The sequence below is a fragment of the Geospiza fortis genome, unplaced genomic scaffold, assembly GCF_000277835.1.
Source record: "Geospiza fortis unplaced genomic scaffold, GeoFor_1.0 scaffold41, whole genome shotgun sequence".
NCBI classification, from domain to species: domain Eukaryota; kingdom Metazoa; phylum Chordata; class Aves; order Passeriformes; family Thraupidae; genus Geospiza; species Geospiza fortis.
Genome location: NW_005054299.1, coordinates 3,154,979 through 3,178,422, shown reverse-complemented (window position 1 = coordinate 3,178,422; position 23,444 = coordinate 3,154,979). Strand labels below are relative to the sequence as shown.

The window sequence follows — 23,444 nt, the reverse complement described above, 5'->3', positions numbered from 1 at the left end:
AATAAAATAATCCATCTTAAAACTTCTTGTTACATATAAGTACATTCTTTGGCAGTCATGACACATGTATTAAAAATAATTCTGGAAAATTTTATTTCAGGTAAATGAACTGGCTGAAAGTCGAACTGAGCTGCAAGTCAAGCTAAGTGACACTGAAGAGAAGATTGCCAAATTACAGGAAGAAAGAAATAAGCTTGCTGAAGAAATGCAGTGTGTTCAAGAACATTCAGAAAAGACCAAAGTAAGTTATTCCATCTGCATTATTTCTGTGTTCAAAGCCAGATGCTCAAGTACAGTACCTGTGTGGAGGCTGGTCAAGGGGATCTGTGATAATGTACAGTATTAGAAGTTATTTCTTCCAAATTTCAAAAAATCCAATGTTCTCTCCTGAGATAAAATGATTATGTAGTAGTTTCCCCTCCCTTCCTTCCATCCAAACTATGTTTTCTTAGCATTAAGGCTGGTTATCTAGACATTTTTCAGTGTTGAGAAATTCTCTACTACAGGCTTTCAATCATCAAACTGAGGAGGGCAGATAAAAAATACAGCATTTCTCAAAACTACTTTCAGTTTTTCAATAGTGCTAATTTAATTCAGGACATAGTCAAGAAAGAGTTTTGGAGCCTTTGTGTTTAATTTGTTTGCATTTAATTCTTAGAGGCGATTTTATCATCTAGAAAACTTCAGGTCTTATTTGTGAACAATATTATGTCTTTAAACCACAGTTTAAAGTTTATGTGGTCATCTGACCTACTAACTTTATTTTAAAAATTCTATAACCAGGGGCTTGTTTCTATTGTGGCATTGAGGATTTTGAATGGGATGGGAAAAGAACAGATATTTCTGCAACTTTTACAAATCCTAAATGGAAATACAGGGCAGCTGTCCAAAAAGTAGTTATAACAATGGATGAAAATGCTTAGAAAGTTTTGTCATCTTAAAGAGGATGAGGAAGTGACCCTTACCCTCTCAAGTCACTCTGAGAGGGAGCAACATTTGGAGAGGTTAAGCTTTGATTTTGGCTGTGCTGCTTGATTTAATGCTGTTGGCAAACTTGCACTTGTTTTCTTTTAAGAGAACATTCCTTTACCTCCTGTCCTACCTTTTGTGTTCAGATGTTCTTTTCTTTGATTACAGTGTGTTTAGACACTGTTGAATATGTTTTCTTACCAAGTTGTTTTGGAAAATTCAAAGATGCTTCAGGTTTAGACAGTTTAATGGGTCAACTCTTACTCCATTGAGATAACTCCAAGACCAAAGAATGTACTCTTACTATTTACAGATTCATCTGCATCTCACAACTTCAGAAAAAAATGAACTGGACAGGTGTTTGCAGATGGTCCAGAATCAACTACAAGAAAAAGAAAGTGAAATTAAAAGAGAGATATCAGAATACAAAGACAGACTACTTCAAGCAGAGAAAGAGTATCAGGATGCTCTGACAGAAGCAAACCGAAAGGTAAGTCAGAAAATAGGAAGAGTAGTGCTGTGAGGTTTTAATTCAGTTCTATGTATTTTACAAAATGTTGCTGATCCTGTTGCAAAAGAATTTATCTTTGCTAACAATATTTCCAAAATCTACATATACTTACCTTGGAGCTCAGTACGTGTTAGCTTTTCTCCATATGACGAGCTCTAATAAGTGAATTTATCTCACAACTCAGTAAGCATTTAATCTGTATAAAAATTTACTAGGACTATAACCTTGAAAAAGGGGAAGCCAACAGAATGTTTAATCCAGGAAATGGTTGTTTTGCTGGGAAGAGGGAAGAAAGTTTAACCAGTTCAGGATATAAGGACAATTTGTTGGAAATACATTTGTCAGATGTGCTATATGCAAAGAGCCATCAACTTTACTGAAGAAATGTCTGTGAGCTTGAGGCCAGCTGAACACAGGCAAATAACTTACTGTAATTGCTTCTTAATAGTTTTCAGTCTTATTAATATAAAGCAGGTGTAAGAGCAAGTTATAGTAAAATATAAGGGTTTTCTTCTGACAGTCTTCTTAGAGGCAAGATTCTAGTATTGAAAATACATACTTGAGACAAATTGCCCTTTCAATGTTCAACTCCTTAAAACATAATTATTTAATTTGCTGTGGAATTCCTGTGGGTTTGTGATATGCTGTTAGGTACATCTTTAAAATGAAACTCAGTGTCCTTTTTGGTATCATAGTAATTAGGCACATTTTCTTTCTTTAGAATGAAGTAGAAATTGAAGCCTGTCATGAGAAGATTAGTTCACTGGAGCACTTTATCAGCTCGCAAAAATTGGAAATTGAGCATTTGAAGTCAAATAAAGAGCAGCTAAATAATTCCCTTAAAGAAGCGAATCAGTCCATAGGAGAACTCCTAAAAACTAAGGTAAGAAAAATCCATAAGTATGACCAATTGCATGAGATTCCAGACACTGTGTAGTAAAATAAACATAGAATTGGGAACCAGTGCTCCAGAACTTCGGCTTAATTTGGTATAGCCTTTGTTTCACTAAAGAGAGCATAGAGCCTGGAGAAAACATAGTTACTATCAATATGCATTAGAAAAATTCTGTTCTGTGTGCCATGACTGAGATCACCTAGAATTGGTTTGTGTGACCTAAACACAACAGTCTATTGACTACAGTGAGTGTTGTAGCTGAGCTAAAATGTGATTAGAATTCACTCAGAGACGTTGCAGTGCCTCTTTTTTGTGTCTGTGAATTACTTTGATGGTAAAGTGTACCATGGTCTATCCCTAAGCACTAGTCTTGATAGATTGCTCTTGATTCAGGTTTTTCAGTTCCATTTTATATAGAATTCTCATTACAGGTATTAACTAGTGTCATTCTCTGACAGAATTGTCCTCAGGGATGCTGGCATATGAACTCCACATACTGTGAGCTGCTGATAACTGGGAACAGCTCTTCGTGTTCTTGGTTTGCTTTTTAGTAGCACAGATGAAGCTTCACTGTACATACACTGTACTTCTGTACCAATAATCCTATCCCTGCATTTTTCTTGTTTTCTGGGTGGTTTTGGTCTATTTTGGTGTTGCTTCTGTCTGTGATTGATTTCTGGCTCCAGCTTGGTACTCCCACTTCAGGAATTAGTGTCTCCATAAATGCATTCTTGAAGAAACAGTCAATTCAATTTAGAAGCAAGTAAACACTGAATTACAATACGCTCATCTTGCTCAACAATTCTTTCTTAGGGCTCTCCACTGTGGTGTTAATTTGGTTAATACGAGCAGTCCAAGGATAAAGTCCTGTGGATGTGTGACAGAAAACAGTACCCATGGTAGTGTCAGGGTAGCAGAGAAGGCTTCTAGCTGTGCTCACTGTGTGGTATTTGCACACAGGTTGGTACCAGATCAATGGGATGGTAAAAGGTTCGGGTTGGACATTGTGAAGAATTTCTTTCCTTTAGAAAACAGTGTAAAGCATTGGAAGGGGCTGCCCAGGGAAGTGGTGGAGTTACCACCCTTGGAAGGATTGAAGGAACAGCTCAACGTGGCCCTTAGTGCTATGAATTAGTTAATATGATGGTGCTTGGTCAAAGGTTGGACTCGATCTTGGAGGTCTTTTCCAACTTCAGTGATTCTATTACTCTGTTTGATATTATAATGTTTAAAAGGAGGAATTATGTTTCTGGTGAAATAACAGAACTTCTTATTTTTTAGGCTGATAATAGTAACATTATAATTCAGCTGAAGAAGGAAAATGAATATGCCCACAGTAAAGTGCAGATGTGGATGAAATCCTGTAAGCAGCTGGAACAGGAAAAGGAAAAGTTGCAGAAACAACTAGCTGCACATGATGAGCTGCTAAAGAAGGAAAATCTGGCTATGGCGAAGCATAATAAAGAAGGTAACTGAATCTAGATTATCTTAATGCTTTCATAGTGGTGCATTAATCTGTGAAACTTTCTTGTTCTGTAAAATGTCCACTTGCATATGCAGCTCTAGTACACAGCGTGATTCTTAACTAGAATAAAAGTTACAAGTGCAAATGTCAAACATTTTTAAAATCTAGCTAATCTTTTTTCTCTTAAAGATGTTGTTTCTTTTCTCAGAAACGACACGGTTCTGATTAAATATATTAAATCTTACATATTTAGTATAAGTGACTTAAGGAAGAAAAGGGATGTTTTTCTTATTAAGTAAGTTTTGTGTGTGAGTTCTTTTATCATTTTCCAGCAAGCTTTTCCCTCTGATTCTCATACTTGGTTCTTAATATTTTAGCTCACCTCATGAGATGCACTGTATTGTAAATGATACTTAATGCAACTTAAGGGTGCAAATGGAGTGTTCAGAAATTACAAAATGAGAGGGAAAATGTTTCCCCATGCACTGGTCAAGGATTCTTTTCACAATTTGTATACTTGTGCTCTATTTAACAGGGACATTATTATGTCTGTCATATTACTGAATTTGTTTCACGGTCTTTTTTTTAAAGTTGCAGTGTTACAAAACATGTAACTAAAAGATGTGTGACCATTGCATTATAAATTCTTACCTATGCATATTTTATTATGTCAGTTATATGAATAATCATGTTTTTCTTTGAAAAGATGCTGATGATAATGCCATTACAGAAGAAATTAAGTTAAAATTGGAAGAATTGCAGGAATCTACAGAATTGAAGACCAGAGAAGCAAATGAGAACTTGGAGAAATACTGCTCTCTTATTGTTAAATATCATAAACTAGAGGAAGAAAATGAGATGCTAAAAACACAAGTCAGTTTGTTGAGTACTCAGCTGAAACAGCGAGCGAGTGATGCTGTCAGCACTCCTTTGCTGAATTCAGAGAAGTCATTAACACAAAAGAACAAACACTCTGTCAAAGACAGAAGGTCAGATGAAGGTACCACTAAGCTTTCAAGTAAAAGGCAGAGATGCGAAGACAGCAGGAAAGACAATGGAGAACCAAGATCTCCTGCTCCAGTGACTTCATTGAAAAAGAAAAGGAAGTGTGATATCTCTCAAAATCTGCAGGGTCAGGACAACACTGACTGTGAGCTGGATGGGCTTCCAGAAATAGTGCAAAAAGGTATTTATGTCTTGTAAAGACAAATGTTCTCTGAGCACAGCAGGTGTGCTTTTCTCTTTTGTTTTGTTGAATGGCTTTCACTCTGAGTTGGTGACTATGCAAACATTTTTGGTGATAGTGATGGAAGGTGAAAGGAGTCAATGAGAGATGTGGCAGTTGGTGCCAAGTTAGCTTTTGTAGAGCACCGATGTTAGACCAGCAGAATACATTTCTGTTGGATTAATAATTCCCATTCTGCTAAGAGTTAAGTGGTCCTGGCAGTCTCCTGTGCTCCCATCACCTCACTCACAGGTGTAGGGTGCAGTGAGGCAACTGAAGACCAGAAACTGGGAAGGAGTGGTGTCTGGAGGGAAGCCCATGTGTGTTCCCCAAGTATTTGCTTATTTGTGGGCTTTTATTTCTTTCAATACCAATAATTAAAGTGTATTAATTTGCAAAACATTAAGTTGACTAAAATCCCCTAAGTTGAAACTGACTTGCCCACAGTAAGACATTAATCTTCATGAGAAGATTAATTAATTAACTCATCTTCATGAGAGTTCACTTTCAGTCTGCTGTGAATGCCATGAAGTTAGGCAGCCTGGTACTCCATATCAGTGTTCGCTACAGCAGAGGGTAACTGAGAAGATGCACAAATCAGGGCTTGAAAAATACCTTGTAAGTTGAACTACCTATTAAGCTGCCCTTTACAATTAATGTAATTGCCATCATTAAAGGACAAACCATAAGGGTACTGAAGAGCCTCAACTTTGGTGGTCACTCCCAGTCAGGCTTTCTAAAGCTAAACATTATTTGCATTTCACTTTCTTACCAGCATTACTATGTCTTCTAAAAGTAGCCCTGTTCTGAGGACATATGTGCCAGTTCATGTTTGACTTTTAGGCTAGATGGAGAGATAATAAACAGTCTATACATAAATAGTTCTACACAGAGAAAAGTATTAAAAATCAAGAGCATCATGTCACAGTATCATGAATTAACCAGTACTGATTTTCAGTTTGAAGTTATTCTCCACATAATAATGTACTTGTAAAGAAAAAGACCAAAAACTTTTTTGATTTTTTTATTTTTCTATAGAATAGCTCTTGTAATTTAATGGTTCTTCTGTGATATACAAGTTCTGCATTTGAATTTTGGAATATGCAGGATGTATTCAGCAATCTCTTTGTTCCATTTTCTCCAATGGAACAGATGATTTATTTCAATCAGCTATTTTATTCCTATTGTGTAAAAAGAAATCCATTTGAGGAAGTGTGATTGCTTTAGGTTTTTATAGAAGCTGTTTATTTTTCAGGGTTTGCTGACATCCCCAGGGGCAAGGTCAGCCCTTACATTTTACGTAGAACAACGCTGCACCTCAGATCCAGTCCCCATCTGGCTTCTTCAAGTGAGAAGAGGCCTTTGCCTGCACAGGACTCACAGAGGTGCAGACCAGACCATCTTGGTGAGCGCTGCTCTTTGACACCTGGTGGCAGCAAACCACAAAAGGTAACTTGGAAAAATTTTATCTGGGTATGAAAGTCACGGGGAAGACTTAATGCATTCACTAAATATATTCATCTTGCCAAGTGAATTTGAGGACGTATCATTCTTTATGTTCCTCAACAATGGAGTGGAGAGAAGATCATAAATACTGAATGACTGAAACATGACATAGGTCTTACCATAGTATGAATGTGCAAATTGTTCATGTGCTTTTATTTGTGAGCTCATAGGAACAACCAGTGGGAAATGTAAATTCAATACAGGTATATTTTAAATTTCTTATAATGGATATTAAAGAGCAGATATTCCTTATACTGTGACTTAGGTTGCAGAGAAAGTAACCAGCAAAAAGACTAACCTTTAGGAGTTTGAGCTTGAAGTTTTCTGCAAACAGCTCTTCTTGGAATTTCAGAATAATTACAGATATATGGGAGGCTATTAAATGTGTAAATAGGGAACATTTGGATTATAAAGAGTGGGTTGTGTTGGAAGGGACATTAAAAGATCAGCTAATTCCAACCTCCCTGCCACAGACAGGGACACCTTCCACTAGACCAGCTTGGTCATGCTTACCAGATTTTGCTGTTATCAAAACAAATAAATGCTACACAGTTATGTTTTGAAAGTGGACTGTTATTAAAAAAAGGTTAGTATCTGAAGTTTACATTAGCTTTGTGTTTTCAGTAATAGACACATTGCTGAATGTTTCACAGTATGTCAGAGCAATGTGTTCTTTCTAAGATTATGCAAATACTTTGCATATTATAGAAAATTGTTCCAACTTTAGGACAGAAATAAACCTTTTGCTGTCCAAAACCTCCTCCGAAGTTTGTAACCATGTTATCTCAAGTTGAGCAGTAAGAGAATAGTTATTGGTAGCTCTTTGTATGAGGACTACACGGAAATACGTCAGTAGATAAAAATCCTTCCAGTTTGCCAGGTTACACAAAAGTATTCTCTTGACAATCAGCAGAATCTTGCACATAGCTTTTTGGGTTTCTTATTTTTTTTTTAATCCAGTTATTTTGTATTAGCACATAAAGTATGTTGGCAAGATACCAAAAGTAAGTAAAGGCAAATGCCACATAGTTTAGTGGACATATAGCTTTTGAGGCCAGAAAGCACCATTGGGAAGACAAATCAGATCAGACCCATAATTTTTTGGAGGTAGAGCAATAGAAAATCGGTGTTCTGCAGTGAAAGTGAATCCACTGAATTTGTCTATGTTGTTTCAAGGGATAATTACCCCACTTGCCAAGAGTTGCTGCTTCTTACAGACATTGCCTGGAGGTCTGTGTTTTATTACTGTTTCATTAAGTGATGCCAATAAATTTTATTTATACTCCTTTATGTCCGTTTCCCTATAACCTTAGAAACAAATGGTGTTGCTTGTAAAGAATCTGAGTAGTGCAAAAAAGAAAGAAAGCCTCAGTCACAGAAAGTTGTGTAGCAATCACCTGCCAGCATGGTATAAGCTTGTTGTAGACTCTTGCTGACCATAGCCAGGGTTATAGCAAGAAACAATTAATCAGTAATAATATTTTCTCATTTAACTGAAGGAGGGATTTCCCAAACATTCCTCCTCTTTGTCTAAACTTGTATTGTCTAGGTCCAAGGACAGGCTACTCCTCACCTTCAACTAGATCGCAGTAATTAACATTTCAGTGTTGGTTTTGTTCCCCTCAAGTGTAAATATGCAAAAGTCATCAGTTCCAGGAATTTGTGCCCTTCTCTCAGACACCGCTGAATATGTGTGTTGGTTTTATTTCAAGATGATGTACATTGGGAATTTCTGGAGGAATTGTTCATATTGTTTCATCATTTGTTGAAACCATTAAAAAGTGTTGTTTCATGCTTTATATTAATACAGTAAATGGTGTGTCTTGTTTTAAAAGTGAAATAATCTTTGTTTCCTTCTCTTTGACGGGTACTTGCATCTACTTTATTTCAAATACCTAGTTTCAAACGGTTGCAAATTTCTCAAGGTGCTTAAAAAGTGCCTGTCATGTTCATATGCAAATTTATTCCGTTTTCTATGTGAATTTAAAGTAGAACTTAAATTGAGTGCTTTGACTGCACATCGGTCAAAATGTGAAAGCAGTGGTTTCTGCCCAGATGTCAGCAAAAAAGTGACACCTGTGCTTTACATTTGCAGAATATGTAGAGAAAAAATTAAATACAGCTCTTGGTACACACTACCAGGTACTTTAGTAAACAGCTTAATAGTACTGTCTGTTCCTTGTGTAGCTTTTTTCTGCTCCTGGAAAATAGCTTGCCAGCAGTGTAGCAGATATTTCATCTCATACCACAACAAAACAAGAGTTATCAAGCCTCACTGTGTTGTGTATTCAGAGTGATAAGTGCCTTAAAAATATGTTTTTCTGCTTCCAATAAGTCTATGTCTTTTGCAAATTCCCAATATTTAGTCTTTTGCAGCAAGTCTTTCAGCCCAAGGCAGAAAACTAATATGGTTTTCCATTACCAGTAAAACAAGGATGTTTTTGTTTGTGTTACAGGAAAATGATGAGCAGCGGTCCCAAGCTTTTCCACCCATGAATTCTACATCAAGGTCACCGCTTTGCCTGCATAAACAATCCCCAGAACCTCTCTCTGATAATACTAGGGAGAATCGTACGATGCACAAAGCAAAAAATTCCCTAAATGAACAAGCATTATCTGAGCAGGATGAGCAAAAAGAAAATTGTAAGGTGCAGTAAATCTGACTTAGTCACTACTCAGAATAACTGGTGATCAAAACCAGTTTGTAAAATAAATACCAGAACTATCTGGAGGGCACCATTTTCTCTTCTCCAATGAATATATGGGTTCTGCAGAGCTTCTTTGTGAATATTTACTAATGCCAATAGTCACACAAGCTTTTGAAATAATAGTGAACAGATGTAACTGATCTTTTTATAGAATCACAGAATCAATTACATTGGAAAAGACCTTTGAGGTCATTGAGTCTAACCTATGGCCTAACATCACTTTGTCAGCCAGACCATGGCACTGAGTGTCACATCCAGTCTTTTCTTAAATGCTTTCAGGAGTGGTGACTCCACCACCTCCCTGGGCAGCCCATTCCAATGCCCAATCACTCTTTCTGCGAAGAACTTCTTCCTAATGGCCTGCCTAAACCTCCCCTGGTGCAGCTTGAGTCTATGTGTCCTCTTGTCCTATTGCTGGTTAACTGAGAGAAGAGACCAATCCCCACCTGGCTACAACCTCCTTTTAGATGTAATTGTAGAATTTTCTGTAAATACTTTATAAAGCTGTTTAAAAAATTAAAACATAGAAAAAGTGGCTGCATTTTGCCATGTAGTTAATTGTTGTCGTTTTTATTGCATACCAGTGGTTGATTTACAAATGGAAAATAAACTTACTAAAGTATTTAAAAATTATAGTTTCTAGGAAAAATGTGGCAAACACTATTGGATGATTAAAAATGAAACTACTTATTTTCTAAGTGCAACACTAAAATATAGAACCAGATAGAAACTGCATCCAGTGCATAGGCCTAGCTAGTGTTCTGTGTCTTGGTATCCCTTCTTCCTGATGGAATAATACTGCGCAAGTAGGCGTGAGGCATGATTCAAACAAAGCCAAAGAAGACTGCGTGTTTCCCTGAAACAAAGCATCTGACAATGTACTTCCCTAGCTGAAGGTCTTATGTTGATCTTCACATCTGCCAACTGGCCCTTGGCCAGCCAGTAAACCTCAGGATGATGGGGGTGAGCACTTTGTACCTGGTCAGAAAGCACCCTATCACAACAGTTTTGTTCTTGTTCTACCACAATGGCTAGCTGCTGCTCTGCTGCAGGTCACTCTTCACTTTGATAATGCTTATCCTCAAATCTGTCTCGGTGAAAATCATTGAAGACTTGTACCTGATGTAAGGAGAATGGATGTGTTGGGAAGCATTCAGGTGTCAAGAAATATCTGTGTGGAATGCCCTAGGCTACTTCCTTTTCATTCAGGAAAGATCTTTGAGATATCAAAAGACAGTGACTTTTCTGGAAATAGCATATAGGATTCTTGTATCATCAGTACAGGAGAAATAACTCCATCCAGTTCATGACAGTGCACTTGAATTTAGAATGATTCATTACATGAAATCCCAGCTTGTAGATTTCAGAGGTCTAACTGGGCTTGCTCAGCAGCACAGACCAATTTAACACTATAGAAAAAGGTGACATCAACAACATCAGTCATTATCCAACTAAGCAGAAATGACTTGCTGATAATTCATATTGCTTATGCTCACCTGGCCTGGCCAGGTACTAGGGAAATCAAGCTCCTGTGCATGAACAGTAGTGCTCTAAATCTCCAAGATACACAGCAGAGAGGCATTTTCACATTGTGTTACTGTGTCAGAAAGAAGTTATTTCTTCTTTCAACAAAAGTGTGTGATAATGTTTTCTACACCTTGAAAAAAATTCCTTAAACTAAGAGACAATACTTAGGTTTCAAGCTGAACTTTCAAAATCTAATGATACCTTGTACTTCATGGTTAGTTTCACCCTCACAGCAGAATTCTCTTTTTTACATATACATACACACCATTATTCTGCCTTTCTTACGGTACTGTCTGTTAGAATGCAGTCAGTTTAGGAGAACAAATAATCTACTCATCAGTCTAACCAAAACATCTTTAAAGAAATTCAACATTTGTATCAAATATGTGTAACAGAATCAGGGCAAATGAAAATATTTTTCATTATTCAAAAGATCAAAATCTTGCCACACAAAACATCTTTCAGTAACTAGATATACCAGGGCTTGGGGTCACAGCAGTAGATCTTGTGGCTTTTTCTTAAATATCTTAAGTTGTTTGTTAACTCAAGTCTTAGGTAATTAAAACAATCCTTGTAGACTGAAAGGGACCCATCTTAAAAGATGCATTTTATTACCTCATCTTATGTCAGGATGCTGTCAAAGCTTATAAAAGCTAAGTTATTTCAGACCAAGATTTGTATCTTGACAAATGAATCATCTGTGGAATAAGCAATTTAAAACCAAAATTAAGTCTCTTGAGATAGAAGCATGGGTATGAAGAGGCTTTAGTAGCCGATAATAGAAAAAACCCAAACAAAACTGGTGTGTTTTATTTATCCAAATCACTGTTTTTCTATTCTAATCTGATGCCTTGAAAAGTGTCCCACTTGGAGAAGAGTGTGGAAAAAACATCTATCTTTAGAAAGCTGTCTAATCTTAACCAGACAAATTTGAACAACTATGTTATAACGAAAGAAGTGACTATCATCAGTAAAAGAAAGCATTGAGACTTTAGTTGTAACATGTTTTCCTACATGGCTGCATTTGTATTTTATAAGCCTTTGTATTTCATTAAGTGTGAAATGTTTGCATTTTGAAATGTTACAATGTCTGGGTTTTTTTAGCAACTAGTATGTATTGGAGTACTGGTAGGTATGTATTTTACTGTAGGTTAAGATTTTAAAGAGGTCTTTGATTCATGCCTGAATCTATTGAAAGTGGGACTTCATATTTTACATTCCCTTGCAAACTGATGAGACTTCAGGTCACAATCCACACAGGGAAGTTCTATCAAGAACATAATTTCCAACCTATATGTATATCAAACATGCAGAACAAAAAAATCAGAGTGCCTCATCAGGATTCCTAGTAGGATTGCATAGGATGTGTTTTGTCAGATGAATGAAAGGACACTTGTATGTGGCTTTCTATTCTGACTGTAAAAGTCCCTGTAAAAATGTCTTTAGTGCTCCGCTATTGTTCTTAGCATGCTAACCTGGTTGTTGCCATAGTGATACTGTGTTACATCACAGGAAGATGCATTAGCTGGGTCTCTTCTTCACTTTCCTGTTTACCCAAGGTTTACATTATGATTGGTGTAAAATCTAGTTTGCTGTCCCAAGTGGTTGTGCATGCTCTGTGAAATGCCCAGAGTTGTACATTAAAAGCATGTTGTAGGAATGCTGGAATCCTTCTGCCATGTCCCCCCACAGCTGATGGAAGGGTCTGCATGGCTTGTGATGTTCAGCTCTTTCTTCAGACTTTGAACTATTCTTCTTATTTTTACCTAGTAATGAAAGAAAAACATAAGAGGAGATTTGTTTGTTGGCTGCTCTTCCTGGATTCTTATTATTAAGGGCCAGTGCTGGAACTGATCTCTCAGGTGTCAGAATTTAAAATGTTCCCAGAATTTAAAATGTTTAAAGTATCAGATCCTGCCATGAGTTGTGGAGCCCTCTTGGCTGCAGGGGTGATCACAAGGTCTCTGCACTGCCCTGCATTTCCACCCTTGGGAACAATGCTGCCATGCCTATGTTTATTGGCTCACTGGGACCACTTGGAAGAGTCTGCTCATCCAGTGATGGCCAGTGGGAGGAAGAGATGGAGCTGAAAGAAGAATCACACTCTCACTATCCAGCTAGTTTTGTTGGTGTGCCCTACAGTGGATACAAATTAATACACTTTTAAGCAGGAAGAAAAATACCAGTGATGAATCCAAATGTGCCTGGTCTTAGAAGCGTGTGTTGGACAGCAAAGCAAATAGTGCCCTAAAACCTTGAAGGTGATGACAGAGAAAAGTGCAACACACACCTAATGGGGAACTTCTCCATGCAACACATGCCAAACAAGTTCCCTTTATACAGGGTAACATTGCTGAACAATGTAAACACTGTAGGAAAGAAAACTCAGTGCCACTCCATGGCCTTGGTGGTGGAGAACACTCCAGATTTGTCCCAGAATTAGTTTCAGGTGCCTTGTTCTTGCTGTTTGAGATTTCAGCTGTCTAACCCTTAAAATGATTCCACCTCCCTCTGCTTTGGCTATCTTATCCTAAATAGCCATAAATTACAAAAGGCTGCCAGCAATTTTCTGCAGAAAACAGCAATTGAAAACAGCTTTTTGAAATCAATGATGTTGACAAGTGGATGCAAGGTGGACTGTGGTGAAAGCAGACTGCAATGGCAGAATTCAAAGGCAATGTTGTGGACTTGCTTGATATATGGACTAGTCTATCTATAGTTCCAGGGACAGGAGATAGGAGATGATCTCTGTGAAGAGATAGATAGATAGATAGATAGATGTATATATAATATATATATTTTTTTATAGATATATATAATATATATATATTTGTGTGTGTGGATGTTTTCTGTCATACTTATATGCACACCCAAGCACTTATTTCAGTGTAGAGTTCAGAAACTCTATGGAACATAACAAAACAGGATGTAGCTATGTAACAGCTAAATCTGTTTGGCTTTTTGCATGGTTTTATTCCTGGAAGCTTTTTTAACAGCAGACAAATCATGTTCTCTATTGACAATACAGCTGTTGAAATACTTCAGTGAAAGGTCTGATGGGTGCATAGAAAAATCAGCAGCTCTTTGTATTTTGCTTTTCTGCTACTGTGCTTCATAAATTAAACAGATGGAAGCTTAGTGAGTATCTGCTCTGTGCTGGATACAGAGGTTCCTTTATTTCAGCGCTCCTTTTAGGTGGCCTGCTGAGTACCACATGAAATACAGTGTAAATACATTTGATCTTGTGAAGGAAGATTCACATTTTCATGAAGGCTGTATATCCACATCTGACTACTGATTTTTTTCTTCTAGAGGCAAAATGGGAAGTTGGAAGTTATTAATTGTGGTTGGGGACTGCTTCAATTCCTTTTTTTCAGCATAGAGAAAGGGAAGTATTCTGTATTCTTTTGACCTCAAATTGAAAAATAGTCTGTTTTCAGCACTGTTGTTGATATTTAAACTTATGTGTGGTTTTAGACACTGCCAGGCACTGAGGGATTGAAGATTTTAGTTCTTCTGAGGGAAGCATAGTTTGGATTAATTTAATTTTGGACTAACATAATTGCCTTAGATTCCAATCATGGAGGCTAAAAGTAGTAATGGAGAAGACTGATACTTCATCCTCTGGGATTTTTCCTTCTCTTCAATTTCTGCGAAAAATTACAGAGGCAAGAATCTATTTTGTGATTCCCAGATCTCCTACTTGCTTCACTGCTTGTTTGACTTGGTTAGCTACTCTTTTACTTCTCTTTTTATATAAGTGTTTGGTATCTGGCTCCTGATATAATCTTCAGGCCAGCAAATTTATTGCTGAGACACATAAAAATATTGGTTTATATCAAAGAATCTAAATAAGAATCTCCCACAAAGTGCACATCCCATTACACTGCTCTAAGTATGATTGGGAAGGGTACCAAATGATTGGTTTGTTCAGGTGTCTCCATCCCCATTGCTGACTTCTTTGACAAAGCAGCACTCTTGTGTTGAAAGCATCATTTTAATGTGCTTAAAATGACATGTTAAAAATGGAAGGTGAGTGAACCAGCTGCAGGGAAGATAATACAGCCTTGAATGTGCTGCCAGAACTTCCAAAATGTTGCTGAGTTTATGGGTTGAGTTCCCATATGGTGTTGGGCTACAGCTCAGAAGTAAAAGAGAGGGAAATTAAGGTCTTGTCTTTGCTCCAAAGATGATGCTTTGCAAAAACACACAGTCAACCTAACCTGTTGTAGAACTGATGCTGGAATAGCCATATTCCATACTCAGATAACTGGGAAAGGGTTGTCCCCTGCTCTGATGAGCTTTAGCATAGGAGACCAAGTGTTAATTCTTCCCCACTTGTTTCTTATCCAATATCTCTTCATCAATAGAGGAAAGTGGGGGATTTTACAGTCATTTTAAAGGCAATTCTCCTGGGCTCAGCCACCACAGTTGCTATTTCTGCATTGCTGTCTAGGGTACATTGAAAAAAATGTTGATGGGTATGTAAGTGATTGCTGGCTTGCTGTAGCAGGCAGGAGGATTCCACAAATTCACATCGTCCCTGTGGTACACTGGAGACACTTCTATAAATTCAGTAATGCAGCTATGATTATTCTTCTCCTCGCCTCCCAATTAACCAGTACTGCACATATTGTTCCCTGTCAAATATCTTATTTTGTCAGATGCCAGAGAGCAGTGTTGTTCTCTTTTCAAATTGCTGGCTTGATTTCTGGCAGTACTTGATTGCTTTAAAATGTACTTTCTGCATCCATTTTCCTCAATACTTAATTAACTGGAGAAAACTACTGAAATGAGGTTTCAGTTAAGTAGGTGTTTCACTTCTGTCCCCACTACCTCATTCATTTATTTCCTCTAGCTCACTCGAGTCCCAGAGACTTTGTCTTCCATTTGCAAGGAATTTTGTAGTTATCTTCCATTTTGCTAGATTATCTATCTTTTAGCTAAATTCTCCTGGAAAATCCCATTCTGAAAGATGCATTTTCCATCTACATTAAATACCAGAAAAGGCTAGAAACAAGAACCTCTTTTCCAGGTCACAGCTGTTGCAGCACGAGCAGTGCTTGAGCATCATGTGGTATTTCTGTGCCTTTACAGGGCTGCCTTAGGCACCTACAGAGCAGGTAACTGCTGGAAAGCACTTGGCTCTTACCTCTAAGAGTAAATTAACTTACTTCTTTTGGTGGAGCATGTTCTATGGGAAGTGCCTGCCTACAATAAACTCCATGGAATAGTGTTCCATGGAACACACAGCATAAAGCAGCAGCAAATTAACCTTTTCTGTGTGGGAATAATGTGGAAGATTGCTACATCATATCTTGGGATTGCATGTAGCCCAAGGTTATGCCTACCATATGCTCAGGCTCCTCATAGGTGAGACATCAGCTTAAACATCCAGAATTCATTGGAGCAAAAACAGCTGCTTTTTCATATTTTGTTGTGGCCTCATGTATTTCTCTATTTCAGCCTTACAAAGAACCAAGACTATTGGAATTAAAAACCATCAGTGATCAGTATAATCCTACTGGGAGAAGGGAAAATGGTGCTGAAATGTGCAGTCAGCAGACTGGATTGCAGGTGGCAAGTAAGCAAGCAAACAGTTCACCTACCTTGGAAAGTACAAGAGTGGATTCAGAATGGCAAATTATTGTAGAATGGACTGAGAGCATCTGACCAGTGTGGTTTGACTTGCTCAAGATTGAGAAAATTATTAATATCACTGTCAGAATGAATCAAGGGGAAAATGGATTACAGTTTAATCAATTAGGATTCCTGGAGCACCCTCACTGAACTTTGCTTTATTAAGAGATGATAATCATGATAGCCTCTTTGTTCTGCAGAGGAAGACCTGTGGGTATTCATGGCATAAAATGGAGACTGGAAGCTGTCAAACAGAAAGGGAAAAAATGGGCAGACTCTGAGGAGATTACTGGGAAAATTTTAAAACTCTGGTTCAATTTGAAGGTCATTACAACAAGCATTCAATCTTGACCACTTTAAGAGAAAATTACTTGTTCTGTTGAAACATGTTAAAGATAATGGACACTCCATGAGCTGGAAACACAAAACACCCAGTGCTTCAAAAGAAGTCACTTTTGTAGCTTGGAATATTAGTGTTCAGAAAATATGGAGCAAACTCCTTGTGATAGGGATCCAGTGGATTTTTTCATGCACATGCTTTGTCAAACTGATGAGATTTGCAGTATCCAGCATTTTTTTCTATTGAGAAGTTTATGCCCTTAATATATTATGATCGACATCAAGAAATACCCAAGAAAGTGAAAAGAGCAACTTTAAAACCTCTTCCCTGACTCTAAAGAAATTCTCACAAAAATTGCTGAATGATTATAAAAGTTCTTCAAACCTATCTGCAAGGCTGCTCCTTGTAAATATTATAAGGTAATTTTATATCTTCTGTGTTCTGTTTTGCTGACTTGACTGCTGAAGTGAACCTTCAACAAAAGGAAAAAATCCAGTATAACAGCCAAGGCTATGGAAGGCCAGGGAGTGTGAGAATTTGTGGCCAGGCCTGCACAGTGCTAAGCTAGCTGATTGGATCCTGTGTTTAACTAGGTGAGTGTTAGTTTTACAAAAGTGTGTTTTACCTATGAAAGTTTCCCCTCCCATTTTAAAGCTTGGTGACCTATAACTAAATAATGGTCTGGGTTAGGCTTGGTTTCAGTGGCCAAAGTAACCAATGCAGGTGTGAAGAATCTACCACACACGTGTCCTCTGACAGTGAGATGGATCATGTCTGGGTGGCACTTGTCCCGTTTTCCAGTTGTCTTCATGTTTGGAAACTCTGGTTTACATAGGAAACTTGAAGAAATGGGTGTTTGCCCCTGCAGGCACACCACTGAATGTGCACTTGGGATGAGCTCTGCTGTATAAATGGCCAGAGCAGGCAGTGAAATTAGTACATCCAGTTGAAACTTCAGAAGAAATTGAAGAAATTGAAATTTAACTATTTATGCTGGAATTTCTAAAATTTTTCCAAGATAGAATATTCCTACTTTAAGTCGCATGGGTAAGACAACTTGTTTCACAGGACATTTCCCTTTCTGCTTGTGGTGGGGCCACTGGGTCAGTGCTGGTTTGGAAGAAAGTTTCCACATACCAGCTGACTGACATTTTCTGTTGTGAGAAGAACAAACTTGGGTCCTGTGCTCATCTCAGAGCAGTCATTTTCATTTTTACTGGGTTACTTTTAAAACTTTCCCATGTGCAGTATCTAATTATGGTCCATTACAAAATGCTGTATTTAAATGGTAACAGTGCACAGGGCTGAAAGGGACTGTTTGCAAGTTGCTTATTCACTTTGATGATTAAGCCGCTAATTATTGCATTAGCATCCCGAACCACAGTCGTTAGTGATGTGTCTCCTCCTTAGGCAATCCCAGGAGGCACATGGGCTAAGTAGGAAAGGAATGGCACTCTGAGAAGGGAAGGGCCAAGGACATGTAGGGGATAGTGCCAGGGATTAAGCAGAGGTTGCTTTCTCCTGTGTCTGCTTCAGTGTGACTCAAGATAGTGCTGAGGTGTGGTACATCAAAAAAGACGGGGTTTTCTCCCTTAGAAACGTAAAAATAGACCTTTCCACTAATGGCTGTGAAAGACCCTATGACACTTTCTGCCAGGTCTTATCAGCGAGGCCAGACTTGCATAGTAATCAAAGGAAATTATTTCATTTGGTTGAATAAAGTGGCTTTTCAGTTTCCACACCACTGTGATGTTCAACTGCCTCTGCTGTTCTAGGTTCCTGTCCTGAAATGTTTGGTAACACTGCAGGGTGCCATTTATCAGATGTCTTCCATCTTCCCTTCACCTGAGATAAAACTTTTGGTGTCATTACACTGTATTTTTTTGAAAATGAGCACTTTATGATCCTCCTAAAAGCAAAGGCATAAAACAAGTGTAAGATATTACTTTGTGTCTTCAGAAGCTTTTGGTTTTATATGATAAAATTCCCAGAAATAACTTACTTGGAACAGTTTGCTCATTGGAAGACTGATGGGCACTGGATCCCTCACTCCTGCCGGTGCTGTGTTAGTTTCCCATCAATTTCCTGAAATGATGCACTTGCAGACCCTTCTCAGTGGCTGTTTCAAGCCCAGGAGATACGTTTTCCACTGTCCTGGATTATAAGTGCTACCCTTTTACTTGTACCTCTTAGAAAGGACCAGCATTTCTTTTCTTTTCAAGGAAATATTTTTTATGAAACTGATAGCTTCTCGAAATGTATCTGAGTATGGATCAGGTTCTGCAGCAGATATGTCATCCTTGCACTTCTAAAGGTATAAAACTGATGGTGGATTTGAGCAATTCAAGTGGCTAGACAATTTTTACAAGCTTTCTTGTGTGGAGACCATTTCATTACTACAGAAAATGGGGGAACCTGTTTCCTCTGTGAAAATTTGTGGAAAAACCCTTCAGTTTCTTAATTTGTGTGGTAGAAAAAAAAAATTGTCATGATCATAAAAGAACGTTTGAATATCCAGAGCTTGCCAGGTGAAAAGAGCCTTCAGCTGAAGACTTCTAAGCAGACCACTGAATGCAGTGGCATTGAAACAGTGTGAACAGCAGAAAAAAATTTTGCTGGAAGGATTGGTGCATGCTTTCTCCTGGGCATGCTGTTTGAGACTGCATGTTCTAAAGCAAAAAAAGTTATCTATCTTGGTTTCCTAATTGAATTAGGCAACTAATTGCATTCTTCTTTCCCTCAGTCCCCATGTAACATCCCATTGAGTGTGTGACCATTTCCCTGGAAAAGCAATGGTGCTACTCTCTGAAAGCTGGAGAAGAGGCTTCAGGTACTAGAGGAATTAATTCCCTAGCAAGTGGTGAGGATTGCTTGGACGTGGTGTGTGGAGAAACGTGGATGGTGGGTCAGGCAACATGTCTGGGTGGGTTTAATCACCCTCATGATGTTTAGCAGGCAGCAGACCAAAGTGGAGGTTGTTTCAGGGAACAGATCTCAGACACTGTGCTGGAGCAAATGCCAGCAGGAACTTGGAGAGGAGAGTGTTGGTTTTGGATAGCAAGTACACAGAAGAGCAGAGCCCAGTGAAGGAAGTACCCAAATAACAATTTGGGAGTCATCCAATGTGGGTAAAAAAAAAAAGCCATTGCAAAGACCTTGATATGTGTTTCCATCTTCTTATTTTGTCTGTCGGGTCCAGAAAGGAGTGATAGGAAATAAAAAGAGTTTGGTTTGAAGACAACAAAATAAAAGAGAAAAACAAATTTTTGCAGGACAAAAGTCCACTCACTATGAAATTTATTTCCATCCACTGGCTACTTCACTTTTAAAAGCCTCAAAGTGATTCAGCTTCCATTACTTTTCCTGTGGGAACTGTGCCTGGTCTAATAAATGTCTCTGCTCACAGGCTTCTCCTGGTGTAAGTTATGCTTATGTTTCTTATTTAACCTTTCCAAAGAACACTTCTTTCTCCTGTGTGTGCTGTGTTCCTCTGTTATACAGAGGTAGCTTGGTTCTTTTTCCTTTCATTGATGCATAGCTAAACATGCAAATATTTGAATAAAAATAATCTTTACATCTGTTCTTGGCCAATTTTATTCCTCTTTTCTGAGTTTGTTTAAAATTTTTAGTCAGTATTTTTGAAGGGGAAGGCACCTGCTCAGCTCAGGTGCAGAACAATGTGTTCCTAGATACCAAACATGTTGCAGTGGGACATAGTGGAAATCTGCCACTGCTTACAAACTCATCCTTCTGGAAGCAATCATGTACCTTCAATTTCCTATTAAAGGTTTCTCAGCTCTATCTCTAAGGCAACAGCTGACCTTACAAATATGCTCAGCATCCTCTAGTCAGATGTAAAATACATATCATCTCAAATTGAGGTGCAGCTGCTGAGTTTTTTCCCACAAAACCAAGTTAAATTTCACTAATTTCAACTCAGATAATTCCCTAAACACTTTTTCTACCTACTGCCTGTCAGTCCAGCAACTAAACAGTTACCAAAACACCACCTCTCCCCTAACTGTAGCACTTTAAAAGACAAAATAACATTCTGCATTCTAATTATTTTATAATTCCTTTGATTTTTGTTTATCCAATGTGCAAATCGTGTGCAACTCCCATATGCCTAGTGTTGAAGGAACTATAATTCTAAATGGTTAAAAATTTGCAGAAAAAATAAGTCAGGGTAGCTTGTTTAAAAGCCAGTCTCTGACGGTTTCTCAGAGAAGTTCCCACCTGACTGTGCTGCAGCACTATAAGCTTTAGAATGCAATCTCTGAGTCCTTAATCATAAAACCTTTGGATCATCTGACCCAATGAAATGTCTTTTTATGCAGAGGCCTTTAAAGTAAGATCTAGAGAGGAACTCAAGCATCAGATCCCTCTCAAGGCTGGAATTAGCAGGCTCAGTCCCTGTGGGAGATGGGAGAAGCACAGGATGAAAAAGCCCCATGCCCCAAGCCCTGTGCACTGGGCAGGGCCCCTCCAATTAGCAGGCAATGCAAGGAAGGCTGTGAATGAACTTCTGCACCCTCTGTGGAATCCACAGTTCTGCAGTAGGCCCTTGGGAATGTGTTTTTATCACTTTTTTACCCTTTAATTCAGAGTCTGTAAAGAAGAAGGAATTTACATTATCAATTATTGGGAAGCAGAAAAACCTAGTGCCTTTTAAATCAGTGCTGCAGCCTCAGTTGGCAGTGCTTGTGTCCCCCAGTTTGCTCCTACAGTTTAACCTAGAGGAATTAGTTCAAAAGCCCAGTTGAGGTGTTGGATTTGGGTCTTCTCAGCCTTTGGAGTCTGCCATCCCCATTTCATGGGCAAGTGCTTCAACCAAACTGAGGTAACAGCAAAGACAATGGCAATGCCACTAATGCCACTTTCTCTGAGAATGACTTTTAAAAGGAAAACAGTGTCTTCTTTCCAATTTTTTCAAAGGGCAGTTACAAGCTCTGCTCTTAGGAGAGGACTCTAAACCCTGGATTAACGCAGGAAAATGTGCTTTTGTTCATCCTAGATAAGGAGCCACACTTGCAGACAGGAGAGATAGGACTGTGGCTGTGTATTTGTGCCAGGCATTTTTTTTTTCTCCACAGGCCTCTTCCCTCTCAGTGTGGGAGATGTCCAGACAAGCATTTTGAGGTGTATAATTCTCATCAGGCACCACCTGTGGAGCCTTAATGTTGGACTCAGAATTTTACATTTTGTTCTGGTGACCAAACTCCTAAACTCAAGCTATTAAATTGCAGTCTTCTTACTGGATCTAGTCACAGCCTCCAAGCCTGTTTTGCTGGTCTACTTCAGAAAATAGCAGTCACAGCAAAAAAGTGCAGCAGCAAATGTTCTTTGTGAACAGTTTTTATGCAATTAAAGCCATTCTGCATGCTAACTACATTCTCTATCTTTCAGAAACATTATTAGAGCAATACACAAAAATGTACAGAAAAATCTCTCTTTACTAGCCCTTCATGGAAAACACCCTTACTTCTGCTTTGGTAGGGGGAATTTCTCCTTGCTTTTTATTAAAATTGCATGGTAGTTGATCTGCCATAAATTGTTGCTCGGCATTGATGTACAGCATTTCTACTGGAGATGACAGAATATTTAATATTAGATTTTTTTTGCTCACCTTATCAAGGTTATGCCTCTTACTTTTAATGTGCATTTGAAATACATCTTCTTATGCCCTTAAAAAAAAATAAAAAGGAACATCAGTGCAAAAAACCTCAACTGTTCAAGGTCCATATACTTTCAAAATGAAAAATAACTACTCAGCCTGTTTTTCAGATCACTTAAAATACATCCCAACCTTCCACTTTTGCTCCATCCCCTCCCCATCTGCCTGTAAGCGTATTTGAAAACTAAAATCTTAAACATTTTAAGGTTGTTGGATATTGTCATTCCAAGTGCATGCTGTTTGGCAGGAACTATGTTAGGGAAACACTTTTGTGTATATAATTCTAATTTCTTCTTCTACTTTTAATAAAAAATATAGGAGTACTGGTGCTCCCCATCACAATGTAGTAGTCCCCCTCTGTGTTTTGGTGGGCCCTAAGTCTCTCTTGCTGCTGCCAAGTTCTGTCCCACCACACTGACTGAGTGAGAATGCTGGGGGTACTGGGGTGCTGGGCACTCCTGCAAGCAGCCTCCTAGATTCATTTATAGCTCTTGTTCCTTTGCTCATTATATGGTGCTACTCAAAGAGGGCTTTGGAACTGCCTCTAGCCACCACTTTTTAGACTCTGAAGGTCATTTGCATGATCTGTTTGTTCTTGGGTCTCTTTTTCAGTAAGTTCTTAGGGAGTCACTGAAGGTTGGACTTTCATGCTCATAGTTTGTTTAATAGGTGTACTAGGGAAAGGGAGATGTCTTCAGAAAGTTCTCTCAATAACTTTTTTAGAGCCATGATCAGCTATGAGCAAAAGATGTGTGAATTGGTAAAAATAAAGACCTATCTAACTAGGGAAATTAGGTCTCCAGGTTCTGCAATCATAATTAGATCTAACCCAATGGTAGCATTTTCAGCAATGTCTGCAATGAGCTGGAGGGCTCAGCAGAGCTGGTTTGGTTTATACTGTATATTAGAATTGAGAAGGCATTCATGATTTATCTGTAGAATACTGGCCTAAATAAATGGAAACTTTAAAATGTGTCTATAATA

General features: G+C 38.3%; 2 protein-coding genes across 4 annotated transcripts in view; one reads left to right on the top strand and one right to left on the bottom strand.

Annotated features, from left to right (window-relative positions):
* CENPF (centromere protein F) overlaps positions 1–9,837 on the top strand; it is a 47,819-nt gene extending 37,982 nt beyond the window's left edge. For all 3 annotated transcript variants that reach the window (XM_031060974.1, XM_031060971.1, XM_031060979.1), the window contains exons 14-20: positions 101–241; positions 1,283–1,459; positions 2,202–2,363; positions 3,657–3,843; positions 4,547–5,026; positions 6,321–6,514; positions 9,028–9,837. In XM_031060974.1, the coding sequence (XP_030916834.1) occupies positions 101–241; positions 1,283–1,459; positions 2,202–2,363; positions 3,657–3,843; positions 4,547–5,026; positions 6,321–6,514; positions 9,028–9,228 (1,542 nt within the window). In that variant the 3' untranslated portion in view covers positions 9,229–9,837. The remainder of the gene's footprint in view (positions 1–100; positions 242–1,282; positions 1,460–2,201; positions 2,364–3,656; positions 3,844–4,546; positions 5,027–6,320; positions 6,515–9,027) is intronic.
* A 2,167-nt stretch (positions 9,838–12,004) lies between these two features.
* LOC106631875 (spermatogenesis-associated protein 7 homolog) overlaps positions 12,005–23,444 on the bottom strand; it is a 35,245-nt gene continuing 23,805 nt past the window's right edge. The window contains 2 exon segments of the mRNA XM_014307977.2: positions 12,005–12,572; positions 22,413–22,470. Coding sequence (XP_014163452.1) covers positions 12,447–12,572; positions 22,413–22,470 — 184 coding nt within the window. The 3' untranslated portion in view covers positions 12,005–12,446.